The following is a 14,064-nucleotide window of genomic DNA, read 5'->3' as shown; positions in this document are numbered from 1 at the left end:
AGGTCCATTGAAGATGAATAGTCCAAACTCACCCTTTTTATGAGATCTTTAAGTTAGACAAGACTGCTCGTATTAGAGCGAAGACCTAAATGTTCTGATTGCCTTTTAAGGTCTATGGAGCAATAATAACATGAGAAAATTAAATGTAAAAAAATGATTTTTGATTGAGATTTTTTGAGAAAATCAACCCCCACACGCCATAAAAAATTCAAAGTGAGAAATTGCACAAATAGTAACAAAACAAACATGGCAAATAATTTTCGTTCAACCAACTTGGAACGATTTCTAAGACGGATTAAATTTCTGCTTACGCGTTAATAGCGCGAAATATATCGCGCGTTAGTTGTCCCAAATTGGTCAAAAAGACAATCTTTAAACCCCCATAAATTTACAAAAAATAATCACATGTGAAACACTTTTTCAAGTGTATACTCAGGACAACAATACCTAACCGTTGACAAAAAAATTCAATCAAAAATAGCTTCTGAGAGGCATTCAGAAAAATTGGAGCTTCGCCTTCGACATCAGCTGTCTCGTTTCCTTCGAAATCATATTTTTCTAAATTTCAATCAGGGCCGATATTCAAGCTAACAGAATAATTGTTAAACATGGCTGCATTTCATTTATTTTATAAACATTCAAGCTTTATGCTTCCAAAAAAAAACTTACCAAAGTAGTTAAAACCTAATAAATTATTTCTACTGATTCGCTCTCATCAATCGCAATTCCTTTTTAAATCTTGACAACTTGATTTTCAATTTGCTTTAAGGATTTTTATTGTTCTGACTTTCGATACGAAAGTGACGGAATATTTGTGCTCGGGGTGGGTTTTTTTTCTTCAGACAAATTTCGACTTTTTAACTAGCCATTTTTAACGGAATTTTTTTAAATATCATTCGAAAGGTATTGTTGTCCTGAGCTCAAATTTAAAAAGATATTTTACCTCTGATCATTTATGGTATAGTTACGGGGGTTTAAACTTTGCCATTTTGGCCATTTTGACCAATTTGGGACAATTAACGCGCGATATATTTCGCGCTCTTAACGCTTAAGCGGAGAGTTAATCCGTCTTAGAAATCGCTCCAAATTGGTTTCAAGAAGCTTATTTGCCATAATTGGTTTGTTACAAGGAGCGAAATCTATCCTTTTGTATTTTATATGGCGTGTGGGGGGATGATTTTCATAAAAAAAATTATCAATTTTAGAGAAAAAAAATTTTATTTTGTTTTATTTCATTGAATTTTTTAAGGTTATTACTGCTCCATAAACCTTAAAAGGCAGTCGGAACATTCAGCGATTCGCCCTGATACGAGCAGTCTTGTCTTTATCTGTTGCTGCTTTTTAGAGTTTATCTCAGTTCTCGGTAGGAATATGTTGTATATTTTGCACTTCCACGTCGCGCAAACTGTATTAGCCGGGAGCGTTCTTTAAGCAAGGACCAAATGCGCGAAAATTTTGTCAGCCAATCAGAGTTCAGTATTCAAAAATTCGAAGGAACTGGCATATGCCGGAAACTTTTGATGGGGATTGGGCTGTTTTCAAAAAACTTTTTACATCAACCAAATTAATTTCAAGGCCTTTTATGAGGAACTTAAAAGCTCCTGTTTTTCTGACCTAGACAATGTTTGCAACTGAATAACGTTGTGGCAGAAAATTGCTTCTGATATTCTGACTAGAAAGCACGCAAAACTCTCAAAGCCTTCTGGGTTTCGAAGAAAATTTTTTACTCTGAGTTCATTTCTTCTGAGTCTTTGAGTGTTTGCTTCATTTCTTCTTTTTACTACTGTTTGTTAATCATCAGCTGCTAGCTGTGTTTCGGTAGCATGATTAGTTTACGCTTCAATTATTTGCACCACTAGGGTGCTAATAAACACCATCTCCGTTAGATTGCTACACTTTTATCCGGCTATGTTCTTGCCGTTTGAAGAAGAATTGAAATGAGTTTAAAAAAGAAACTCAAAAATGTAAAACTTGATTTTATTTTGAATTACAACTTTGAATTGAATTAACAGAAAAAATAACCAAAAAATAACAATTTTGAAGTTGCTATGACTATAATTTATTCTGGAGTAAAATAACTTTGGTGCTGCTTGACTATGTATTATTTTATTAGAAGACTGATGACTGTGGAATTTTCTGGGCTAACTTGGCTTATTTTAGTCATGATCTTTTTATTTAAAATTAGTTCTTGAAGCTAAAATACACATTTTTTAAACTCTACAACTCTTCACTTGATTTGTATTGACCTTTTCCAATGTCGTTAGTTTTTTTTTGCGAAAGTTATACAACGCTTGCCCAAGAATTCAAAATCAACTTTTCCCACTTTGTCTCTAAAATAAAGCTTTGAATGATTTCAGGAAGTTCTTAATGACGTTCCGGTGACTGGTTCGATCCTGACCAAGAACCGGCTGACGGGAGATGTGGCTTATGCGATAAATCAGGACTGTGAACGCACTCTGCGTTATCCTGTAGGAGGTAAGCCAACTAGTTGTCAAATTATTATAACAACAAGAAAAGTCGGTTTTTGCGCAAATAGCACAGATTGTTTGTACAACAACGTCGTTTTTGAAAAAAAAAGAAAAAAAACCGAAGATAAAAGCAATTTTTATATATTTTGGTTTTCGGATTTTGAGCCTTGGTTCTTTTCGGATTTAATTCTGAAATTAACTATCGTTTTTTCTTGCTTTTATTTAAATTATTCTGAATGTATTTCATTGGTTTCATCAACAACTCTTCATCAGAATAAACTCATCGATTTCATCAACAACTCTTCATCAGAAAAAAATAAGTCTAAAAATCCAAACTGTTGTTTTTTTCTCGCCGCGAGAATTTTTGATTTTTTGCATACAAATAAAAAGTAATAGGGCTCCAATACGATGAAATTCTTGAAACCCCAGAGCGAAAAAAATACTAAAAAGTGTGCGGAAAAGCTTTCTAGAAACTGCATTCACAAGCGCGCATCTATGACCGGGGACTTATGTTGCTACCATTGCGGCTCGAAATGGTTATTATGAGACCTTTTGCGAACCAAATGAGCTATGTTTCGACTTTGCAAGACCCAAATTAGCTATGTTCCGACTCTGTGCGACCCAAATGAGCTATGTTGCGTTTTTGCGCGACCCAAAGTAGGTAAGTTGCGGCTTTCCGCTATCCAAATTAGGTATTTTGCGACTTTGCGTGACCCAACTTAGGTATCTTTCGACTTTGCGCGACCCAAATTAGGTATTCCGACAAAAAACCGACAACAATTCTCTTACTTAAGCTTTGCGCGACCCATGTTGCGACTTTGCGCCACCCATGTTGAGACTTTACGCGACCCATGTTGCGAGTTTGCTTGACCAATATTGCGACTTTGCGCGACGAATAGTGCGACTTTGCTATGCTGCGACCTTTTGCGACCCAAATTAATTATGTTGCGACTTTGCGCAACCCAAAAGAGGTATGTTGCGAACTTGCGCGACCCAAATTCGATATGTTGCGATTTTGCGCGACCCAAACCAGGTATGTTGCGACTTTGCGCGACCCAAATTAGGTATGTTGCGGATTTGCGCGACCCAAATTAGGTATCTTGCGACTTTGCGCGAACCAAATTAGGTATGTTGCGACTTTGTGTGACTCAAGCCTCTTGTGGGATGCTGGAATTTCGGTTCCGGGGGATCTTGTTCGACTTCGAAATCGAACTCCAAAACTGCTCGAAATCAAAATCGACTTGTTTTTCAATCGAAATCCGAAATTGCGTACAAGAAATGTCTGCGAATCTCAAAACAGCAACTGGAAAAAAATCATATTAGTCGGAACAAACTGTCACTTTCGGTTGCTGTGCAAAATTTTCACAAAAAAATCAGAAACATTTTGATTCGAAAAATTTAGGAGACGGGCCACGTGCACAAGCTCAAAATGTTCACAGTTTCAATGCATAGAAAACTAAGACTAACAATTTTATATTTCTAGGAAATTTTGATACCCGAGTTGACCACCATAGACCAAAAATGCTAATCATACAATTCCCTAAACTAATTCTACGAAAAATTAGTAGTCATACAAATTTCATACATTTTGCTAAAATGGTGCCATCGATATTTCGAAGAACTTTTTTCTTGTTTTGGCTAATAATTTTGGCTAATATAAAATTTTTTGGCTTAGTATAAGCCTAGTCTACTGCAATTTGTTACTATTTTCTGCGAACATAAATTTTCGGCTCATCAACATACTTCTCCAAAATTTTCGGCGCGTTTATGTTTATATAGGAAGAAAATTTTTGGTGGATCAGATTCTCCGTATGTTTTCTGTTAGGGTATACTTCGGCTGGTTTCTTCACGCTCTATATATACTATATATACATTTTGAACAAAAAGAAACCAGTCGAAATTAAATTGTGATGTATTTTTTGGAAAAGGTTGTGACAAGAAGTTTGGTCGAAGAAAAAAGGATACAGCAAAGTAGCTGAAGCAAATAAATTAGCACTTTTGAGTTTAAGATGGGTCTAATCTTCCCCCCTCTACCCTCAAAAACTCTTAATACGCCTTGAAATGAAGAAGTTAGTAAGCTCAATATTTATTTGTGGGAACAAGCGCTGCTATTTCCACGTGAACCCGTTACTCGTGTACTTATGTTGTTATTTTGTTAAGGTTCGGTTCTGTTCACGTTCAAGTACTTCGACATGGAGTGGACTAATATCATCAGTGATCAGGGGACAGGCGATGAACACTGCAAATATGACTACTTTTCCATCAATGGGTAAATAGCCAAAGTATCCATCGGAAATTTTAAGATCAAACTGTTTTAACAGCAATAGTTCCAAACAGGTGTAGATTTGGGGCGGAGGGGGAGCATTTTTGGCGCGCGTTGTAGATGAGCAACCAGTACTAGTATAAGGGGCGGATCTAGGATTTTCTACAATTTTCGAAAACATTGTCGCCCTTTTTTTAGGTCGACCAAATTGATATACCGAGCTCTCCCAAAGCACTAAAAAGACCCCGCTCTGTTCAAATTTTCTGCGGCTCTTTTTTAGGCACTTTTTGGAAAATTTCGACAAACAAATTGAATTTTTTTGTCGCTCGCTCCCCCTTAATATTTGTATATGTTGGGGTAAATATGAAAGTTTTTACGGTCTATCACCAAATATGGATATCTCAAAATTGCACAAAAGGGGACCCAACCCCCCCCCCCCCACTAAATCCGTTCTTGGCTAATATGCAACAAATTTGAAGAAGGATGGCCAACATTTTTGTCAGAAAATCATTTCGATTCTTGACCAAAAAATCGCTTTTTTCGGCGTGCTCTCCCCACTCAAAATTAGTATATATTGGCGCCAAAGGCGCCTTAAAAAAATTTTGGGGTCCGTCACCAAAAATGGAAATCTCAAAATAGTACAAAAGGGGGACCCTTTGGGTCGGCAGAGGGTCGAATTCCTGAGGGGGGAGGCGTCCGCCCCCTCCACTTCCCTAGATGCGCCCCTGTTTTATATAATGTTTTTTGGTGGTTGACATTTCTTAGAACTATGCTTTTCGGAGCTCTCCTAAAACGTTTAAAAGCGTGTGCCTTACTAAATTTTTTTAAAAAAACCTTTAAAACTTTATTTGGATTTTCTAGAATGGTATTCAATCCAAAAATCTAGAGGAGCTTTGACTCAAGATACCGCTTGAAATCAGTATGTTCCAACACCTCAGACATTTTTGGTGCTGGTCGTCACCAAGACGTCTTGTGTTAATTTCTTGTCGTGTTTGAAGGTACAAGTACTGTGGGTACATTCCCGAGAAGACAGTCTGCATCTACAATGGGGAGGATGGGGATGAAGTGCCCCTCCATTTCTACAGTGACGACTACATGGGTCCAAATGGGCTTTATACGGAGAGATTCAGAGGACTGGAGATCAACTTCGAAACATACATTGACAGTCAGTTATCATTTTGAAACATAAAGTCGCCATTAAAAAATTGCTGATGTTTATGATTGCATTATTGCTGACATTTTAAAAAATTTGGCGGTTGAAGAGGTTTGAGTGCTAAAGGCGTCGACCTTCTTCCTTGAAGCATCTAATCAGCGTTCATTATTTTTTAAATCACATGCTCAATAGATTAATGCATAACCCGGGGCTGGATTCGAATTCTAGGATTCCGGCTATCAAATTATTATGTTAGACACGTTGTTGGAAAAAAATTCTTGCTTGTGGATTGAAAGAGTTTACAAGAAGAAATTGAAGAATAATTTCCAACAAAAGCTCAAATTGGCTCTAAATCATCAGATGCCATAGCCAAAACTGATTAATCATAAATTTCAGACCAATGTACATGTACTGCAAGTGTTTCTGGATCCCCAGAGCCCTGCATTTTCCCCTTCAAACACCAGAACAAGACATACTTCACCTGCTCAGTGGATTCCCCCAGTGACTCATTCTCTGCTGTCTCCACCCCCTACTGTGCCACAGCTGTGGATGGGAATTCTGAGATGACAGCTGCTGGAACTTGTACTGACACAACTGCATGTTGTGAGTTATTTCTGGCACAAACATTTTCATACAAGCATTATTTCACAACGAAGATGAAATGGAGAAATTAGAGTTAATATTTCGTAACTTAACGTAGTGTTCTGAAACTGGTGTCGTTTTAAATTAGTTTTGGGCAACCTTGGAGCATAGGATTCACAGTGAATTAATAGGAATCAAAATGAAATCTGTTGATAAGTTTACATAGTGCAGAGCTGGTCACATCAAAAAGTCATTAGTAAGTTCAAATTGCGCGCATGCTGAATCACAGATTTGTTACTCATATACATGATCCTCCCCTTTATCGCTACTGCCTTGACGATGAGTCCTATCATGTGACAATTCTTAAAAGTAGCGATCGTTTGATCCCTTTCGATTTGTTGAATTAATTAACCAATCACCGTCTCTTTAGAATTTTTGCTCCGACTATTGAGATTGGGGAGGAACTTTGTATTCGGGTGTGCTTAAGTTTTTTCTTTTTTTTTCTTTTTGTTTTCCACGCAAAATCAAATCAGGTACCACAAACAAACATTGGACTGGTTAGAGTGATATATCATATTAAAGACCTTACAGTCGTGTTCAAACCACATTAAAAAACATCCGAAGATTTTCCCAGCGTCAAGAAAAACCTGTCTGAGTTGTTTCATTTTTCGTCTTATTTCGAGCAAAAAAGCGAGCGAGCAGACTTATTTTATTTTCTTAAAAGCTTACCAAAGGTTAATTTAAAGCGTAAAAGTTTGTTTTACTTGAGAAGTGTATGTTTAATTTGAGTATTTTAGCGCCTTTAGAATCAAAATTTTCAAAAATCAAAAAACTGCAAAACTTTGATAAAATTTTGGATTTTTTGATTTTTTTGTTTTTCAATAACATTTCTACAATTTTTTTTCAGTTTGTTTGTTTCACTATGGCTCCCCAATATACTTAATTTCCAATTTTTAGCTTCTTTTATCACACCGCTCGAAAAAAAAACGACAATAATTTGAAAAAAACTTCAAGGTATTATTTTTTAAGACTATGGTCGGAACATTCTGTGCTACTTGCTCAGTTACCGGATATCCTCGTTGCTATAAGCGAACTGTCCACATTGTACCAAAGGATAAGCGGGAAATAAACTAAGCATGGTGTTTTTCTTAAATTTTTCAAACAAATCAGGTTTTCCGATAACAGCTTGTAGGGCATCAAGCTTTTCTCGTGGTATCAACATATTGATGGCATCACCACAGCGGTTTTTCACTTAAAAAGTTGATTCTAATAGAAACAATTGGACTAAAAAATTGGTTATATGGACATTATATTTTGTCATTTTTGCAATGAAACAATCCAAAAAATTATATTCTAATTGATTATATTCTATCGAAGTTTATATGTGATTATTTTATATTAAATTCTCAAAATGCTTCAGAGAGCTTTTTTTGTCAAATAAGCGCTGAATGAAACACCCAAACCCAGTGTTCTTTATATAAAATCTGAGTTTTTCATCCTAGCAGTCTAAAAAAAACTAAGTTTTCTTTATAAAGAGCATTAATTGATCGCGTTACCAGAACGAAAAAGACTAAAACTCAAAATCTTCATAAGAGTTTTTTTGAAACTGGGCCGATTTTTGAATTTTTAAATTTTGTTCGAATCCCGACTGAAGGGGATTTAATATGATATATCACCCAACCCATTCCAAATATTATTTGAATATTGCGTGGAAAACAAAAAAGAAGAGAAAAGAAGAAAAAACTAAACACACCCGAATATAAATAAATTCCTCCCCATTTTAAATGATAGCAAAAAGGTCAAATATGTGTTATTTTTATTTGACTGATCTTTCTAAAATCCTTTGCAGGAAGAGTCTCTTGCAACACGCAGGTAATTGGTTATTCTTGCTTTTTCTTAAAGTGGGAAAAACACAACCAAAAATGACAAATTCGGCGGATTTTTTAAAAATCTGTACCCAGAAATTGCGTTTTTCACGCATGCTTTCTCTCAATTTTTGTGAATGTCGCGCCAAGCGTGCACCGGAAACGTTTTTGGATTGATCGGTCATTAATGGTTGCTATATAAACAAAGTATCAGAAAGGGGAACTTTGGGTGGCCACGACTTCTACTCTTTTTTCGCTACTGCACGCTACGCTACTGCTACTAATGATAAACTGGCTTTTTTTTATGCTGCTTTAGTTCCCAAGTGTTATGCGGTGTCGGGACGCGAGTGCTCCTTCCCAGTCATGGACGACGCTGGTTTCGAGTACAGTTCGTGCCGCTATGATGAGGGTGAAGAACTGATGATGTGTCCCGTGTTACAAGGAAGGAGCTACGGAGTCCAGAAAATTGATGTAGATCAGGCCAAAAAACAAGAATGTGAAGTTACTAGTGGATGCTGTAAGTATTTAGTTTTTTAAGTTTTCCGAGCAATTTTCAAAATAATATATCTCAACTTTTCTAAATCAATGAAATTTTTGTTTTCTGTTTCAGCATTCGTTCTGATGTGTAACCAGGTAAACATGCTAATTTGATTGGAAAATAGCTGGGATGAAAACATTGTTGCCTTCCTTTGTCATCACACTTGCGAAGCAAGTGTATTTGTACGAACCTTCTTCTTTTCCAACCTAAGTCGCAAATATTGGTGCCACTTTTGGTGCACCTTTACAGTTGCCTCATAACATGTGCTTAGACATTCGAAAAGTTATAAGTTAATACAGTTGATGCATTTTTAATTCATCAAATGAACAGAAAAAAAGTGATTTTTTCAAACAGCAACGATAATTAAAACACGGTTTCAGAAATGTTCTTTTTTAAAATATCTCGAAATTTTGTAAAATGCATAATTTGAACGCAACGTGGTTTAATATTTTGCTATACGTTAAATGCAAAGTTAGTGCGGATGCCTTCAGTTTGTCAGCTTTCAGTTTGTTAAATTCCAAATTATTATTTGCAAAATTGTAACCATTTGTTTTTGGTGCCATTTTTGTTGAATTGCATTGGCAATTTATAGGCATGTGTAGCTGTTTTATTCGAGACTAGTTTTCTTTTGGTTGATAAGGTTGTGTGGCTGATTGAATAGTGAATGAGACTAAAACTCTTTTGATTGTAGTAGCTCTCAAATTTGAATCCTACACGTAGCCGAGCTTTTGCTAATTCGAAGCTTATTATTATTTTTTTTTATTTCACTTGATGGAACTGCTTTTTGGTCGTGCTCTCGCAAGTGTTTGCGAAGCGCAGCTTCGCCTGTGTGTAAATCATTATTTGTGTTTGAAGCCTACTCGGGTTGGTATTTCAGAGCTAGTCATCAATTATTTAGAAAAAAATCAGTGTTTGCCATGATTCAGTCTTTGATAAGCGTCATTTTGTTCTGAAAGTGACCGTTTCATCCTTGATTTAGCCCCAAAAATTACATCGGTTTAGCATAGCTGAATCATCGTTTAACGTGTCTGAATCAAATCTGAACCAATAAACTTTTGTAATTTTCAATTTTCATTACTTCGACAAAACTTTACATGTGTAGTGAAGTTGAGAAGTCTTAAGCTGAAAACTTATATTCATAAGTTAATTGATTGTAAACATGAAACTGAACTACTCCTAAATCACGTTAAAGCCCTGTACGTCCCCTCTGCATCTTAGTTTGTAATGTATAGGTTTTGGTTTTAAAAAATTTAAAAGCCACCATTTTCGGCCAACATCGAAATCAATTGGGAAAATTTAAGTAGTACGAAAATAAGCTGAATACTGCCGATTGGTTTGCTTTAGTTCAATATGAAAAGTTTTCGAAGCGATTTGCCATGCATGAGGAAATTGCGTTACGTTTTTACCTTCATACAAAAAGTTTTCACAACGTACAAAAATTAGTCCAGAGCATGGCCAAACAGGCAACTACCAAAAAGTCAAACAATCCGAAAAGGTTTAGCTCGAAAGTCAAAAATTTATAATTTACTTAAAGAAAAAAAGAACAGCTCAAACGTTAATATTCCCGATTTTCCTAAAAAGTCGGAACATAAACTACCCAGAGCAAAACTTTTTGCTTTTCTTCAAAAACCGGGCCAATAAAAATTATGTTTTTTTGCCTTGAATGTTCTCGTTGTCTTTTAATGACTAAGGCGTTGTATTCGCTCTAAAAAACCTTGATGAAACCTTCAAAAAATTTTAACTTCCCCGATACGCTATGTAAAGTAAAAAGTGATTTATTTTGCATTTAGAAATGTTTTAAGCAGACCTAAAAGAATGTCTCAATTCAATTTAGAACAATTTCTATGCTGATTAAATCTCCGCTTACGCGTTAATAGCACGAAATATATCCCGCGTTAATTATCACAAATTGACCAAATTACCAATCTTTGAACCAAAACAACGCTAGTGAAAATGATCACTGGTGAAATATCTTTTATATTTGAACTGAGAACAACAAAATTTTTTGTAAGGTGTAAAAATTTTTGATCAAAACTTGTTACTTAATAAATCAAACATTTTTGGAGAAAAAGCAACCCGAGCAAAAATATTCAGTCAATTTCGCGAGAGTTGGAGCAAAAAATGAACAGTTACTCAAAAGAAATATTCAGTACCAGCTGCTGAATCGGGAATTTCTTAAAAAGGAACGATTTGCCATAAAGTCATAAAGAGATGATAATTTTGTCGGCTGTTTTGTTCCGATTTTTGAAGAAAATGACGGAACATTTGTGCTCGGGTGGTTTTTTCTCCAGTTAAATTCCAACTTTAGCAATTTTGAACGGAATCTTTTTTGTCTCTTCCAAATTTTTTTTGTTTTGAGCTCAAAATTTAAATGATTTTTCACCTTTAAACGTTTTGATAAAGTTAAGGGGTTTGAAATTTTTTTGGAAAGTTCTTGCTTTTTCATGAAGGGAACACTATTTCATAGATTTTAAATGGCAGTTGGAACAATCATGTTTCGCCCTGATACGAGCAGTCTTGTCATTAATTTGAACTCAAATGTGTCCCCAGCTTTCGTGATGCGTCAAAAAAGATCTATCCTGGTCAAAGTACCTGATGTGTTGGAATTGCCTCAAATTTTAATTTTCAGCTCGCTTTGCCTCTGAAAAATGGACTATACTTTTCACACGTGGGCTACAACAACCTCAATCCTTATCCCGAAGACTACACATGCTCATCATCCGCTACCACACAGGCTAGTAAAACCCACTTTCATTTTCCAAACGAGAAAATTTTGCTGGCCTAAAATATTCCTGAGTTGTCTCACGTTTCGCTGAGCATTTTTTAGTTTTTTTTTTCATAAGCGGTTCGCTGCTAACCCTATTGCAGTAATACAGTTTTTTCCGTATCAAACTTTCGAAGGTCAAATAAAATGGACTGATGACGGTGTCTCAAGCTATGGTATTAAAAAGACCAGAATTACTTAAATTGCGTCGCCTGAAAATAAACTATTAAGTGTCAATGAAAGAGATGAAAGATACTTATTACAGTCCTGTGTTTTTTCCAGAAAATTTTTTTAGAGAGATTCACACCAAAATTCAATGTTTTGCGGCTGTTTGTTTGATTTGTTTTTCTATTTCCTTCAAATTCATTTGCTAAAAGGAAGTCAGATTAATATCACCGGTAGCAGCAATGCAAACGCCGCAATTGAAAACAAAAATAATTTTTTTTTATTTTTATTTTCAAAAGAGGAATAGTGAAAAAGAAATATCAAGGATTAGAGTGATATTATTTCTTTTGATAACTATTGTGGTTAAATTTCTAAGTAAGTTTTTTCAGTCTGCTTTCGTATTTACATTTTTCCAATTGACCGGGAACAGAAAAAATTTCATCATAAACCAAAAGTATAAAAGTTGAAAATATTGGCGGACAATAAAGTAATGATTTAAGTTATCCGGACAAAAAAAAACAAATCTTGAACTTTCATAGGCGTTTTTTTTCAAATTGGGTTGAGATTAGACGAAAATTGAATTGAACAAAAGTTGATTAGAACTTTACCAAAACTATCAGGGTGCAATTTAATTTGCATAGTTCATAACCAAAGTTTTTTTCCCGAAAATGGGTCAATTTGGCGATTTTTACTTAATCAAGAAATACGTTAAAATTACCAAGTTAATTGATGAAACAATTCCATCAAAAAAGACCTTCACACAAACTAACAAAATTGTAGAAGGACATAGTTCTTCAAAAATTTGCGCAACGTTTAAATTTTATTTTTAAGCAAAGATTTTGAGTCTTATGTAAAATGATATTTATTAAATATAAAGCAAAAATATATTCTCGTACGCAGATTTTGGAGATTTTAACCTTCTAGAATTTTGTTAGGTTATGCAAGAGACTGCTTTTGAAAGAACTGTTTCATCAATTAATTTAATAATTTCAGCGCAATTCTTGATTACCAAAAAAAAACCTAAAATGACCCAATTTTTTGGTGTAAATTTTGCAAAAAAAATTGCAGCATGATAACTCTGGCAACATAAAGTTCTCCAAATTGAAAGAAACTCTTTTGAAGTTTCTAGTTTGAGTTTGTCCGGATAATTTAAATCAGTGTTGTGAAATACTCTAACAGCAAATTAGTACAAAAAAAATCTCCGACTTGATTGCTTTTTGTGGTGAAAGAACGCAAAACTTGACAATCTCTCAATAGCAAAAAACCGCAAATTATGAATTTTTTTTTATATAAAAAAAGAGGAGAAATCGCCAAGGACATTGCAAGAAATCTCAGAGCTTTGGCATGTAGTAATAGTATGCGAAGACGGACTATTTTTTTCTCGGAAACCTTAAGCAAAGCAGGATATAGTTAGAATTAAGGAGAAATCTGAAAAAACTTTGACCGGTTCTGAAGCTTTATTTAAAAAGTTTAGCTTTTTTGATGAAATTCAATTTTTGTAGATATTTTTTCGGCGTTTTCGATCAAAAAGTTTCAAGTCTATTAAATAACGTGTTCCTCCTCTAAGTGATCGTTTCTTTGGTGTTATCTTATGTCTTTGAACATCTTCTTTAAGTTTTTGCAGAGAAGCTTTTGGCTGCAAAATATATTAAAATTGAGGGGGGAACACGAGCCGAAAAGAAAAACTCAATTTTTGCCAAAACACTCAAAACATTCAAACAGCCAAAACAAAAAAAGCCCCACAACATCAACTGGGCAAGTATTTTTTTCAAAAAAATGAAAAATTGTATGTGGCGCAGAACTTTTGCCAAAAAGTGTTATTGCTCTAGGAGCTCGGAAAATCAATTTTGTCAAAAAAGAGAAGAATTAAAAAATTGTCCCCACCTCGAGAATTTTCTGGGCAAATCCTTTATTCTAGTTCTCGCAAATGACGTAATATAGATTTTTTCCCCAGGAATCCATGAGCTATTACGTCACAATCCACAATCTGCAAATCCGATGCGATCTACAAGACTACTTCCGAGTATCCAGCCAATCAGCTTCAAGTACGGACTTCCGACTTTGTGGCAACTACGAAAACATGCCTTTTTCCACAATCTCGTTCTGTGTGATGAAACCTTTGAGCACAGAAGTGGACTTGTATTTGAATTTGGAATTAGTCAGCGGACCAGGCGAGAAGGGCGGTTACTCTGGACTCTACGTGGAGTTTTTTGCCACCAACGACGAAGGTAAGACTAAATACTTATTAAATCGTTCGAATGCAAGT

General features: G+C 35.2%; 1 protein-coding gene across 1 annotated transcript in view; it reads left to right on the top strand.

Annotated features, from left to right (window-relative positions):
- LOC134846573 (uncharacterized) overlaps nucleotides 1-14,064 on the top strand; it is a 99,117-nt gene that overhangs the window by 21,780 nt on the left and 63,273 nt on the right. The window contains exons 3-9 of the mRNA XM_063863957.1: nucleotides 4,629-4,737; nucleotides 5,730-5,896; nucleotides 6,281-6,487; nucleotides 8,648-8,848; nucleotides 8,942-8,964; nucleotides 11,499-11,603; nucleotides 13,753-14,026. Coding sequence (XP_063720027.1) covers nucleotides 4,661-4,737; nucleotides 5,730-5,896; nucleotides 6,281-6,487; nucleotides 8,648-8,848; nucleotides 8,942-8,964; nucleotides 11,499-11,603; nucleotides 13,753-14,026 — 1,054 coding nt within the window. The 5' untranslated portion in view covers nucleotides 4,629-4,660. The remainder of the gene's footprint in view (nucleotides 1-4,628; nucleotides 4,738-5,729; nucleotides 5,897-6,280; nucleotides 6,488-8,647; nucleotides 8,849-8,941; nucleotides 8,965-11,498; nucleotides 11,604-13,752; nucleotides 14,027-14,064) is intronic.

Source organism: Symsagittifera roscoffensis, chromosome 5 (assembly GCF_963678635.1).
Source record: "Symsagittifera roscoffensis chromosome 5, txSymRosc1.1, whole genome shotgun sequence".
In the NCBI taxonomy this organism is placed as follows: Eukaryota; Metazoa; Xenacoelomorpha; order Acoela; family Convolutidae; genus Symsagittifera; species Symsagittifera roscoffensis.
This window is presented reverse-complemented; position numbering and strand designations above follow the sequence as displayed.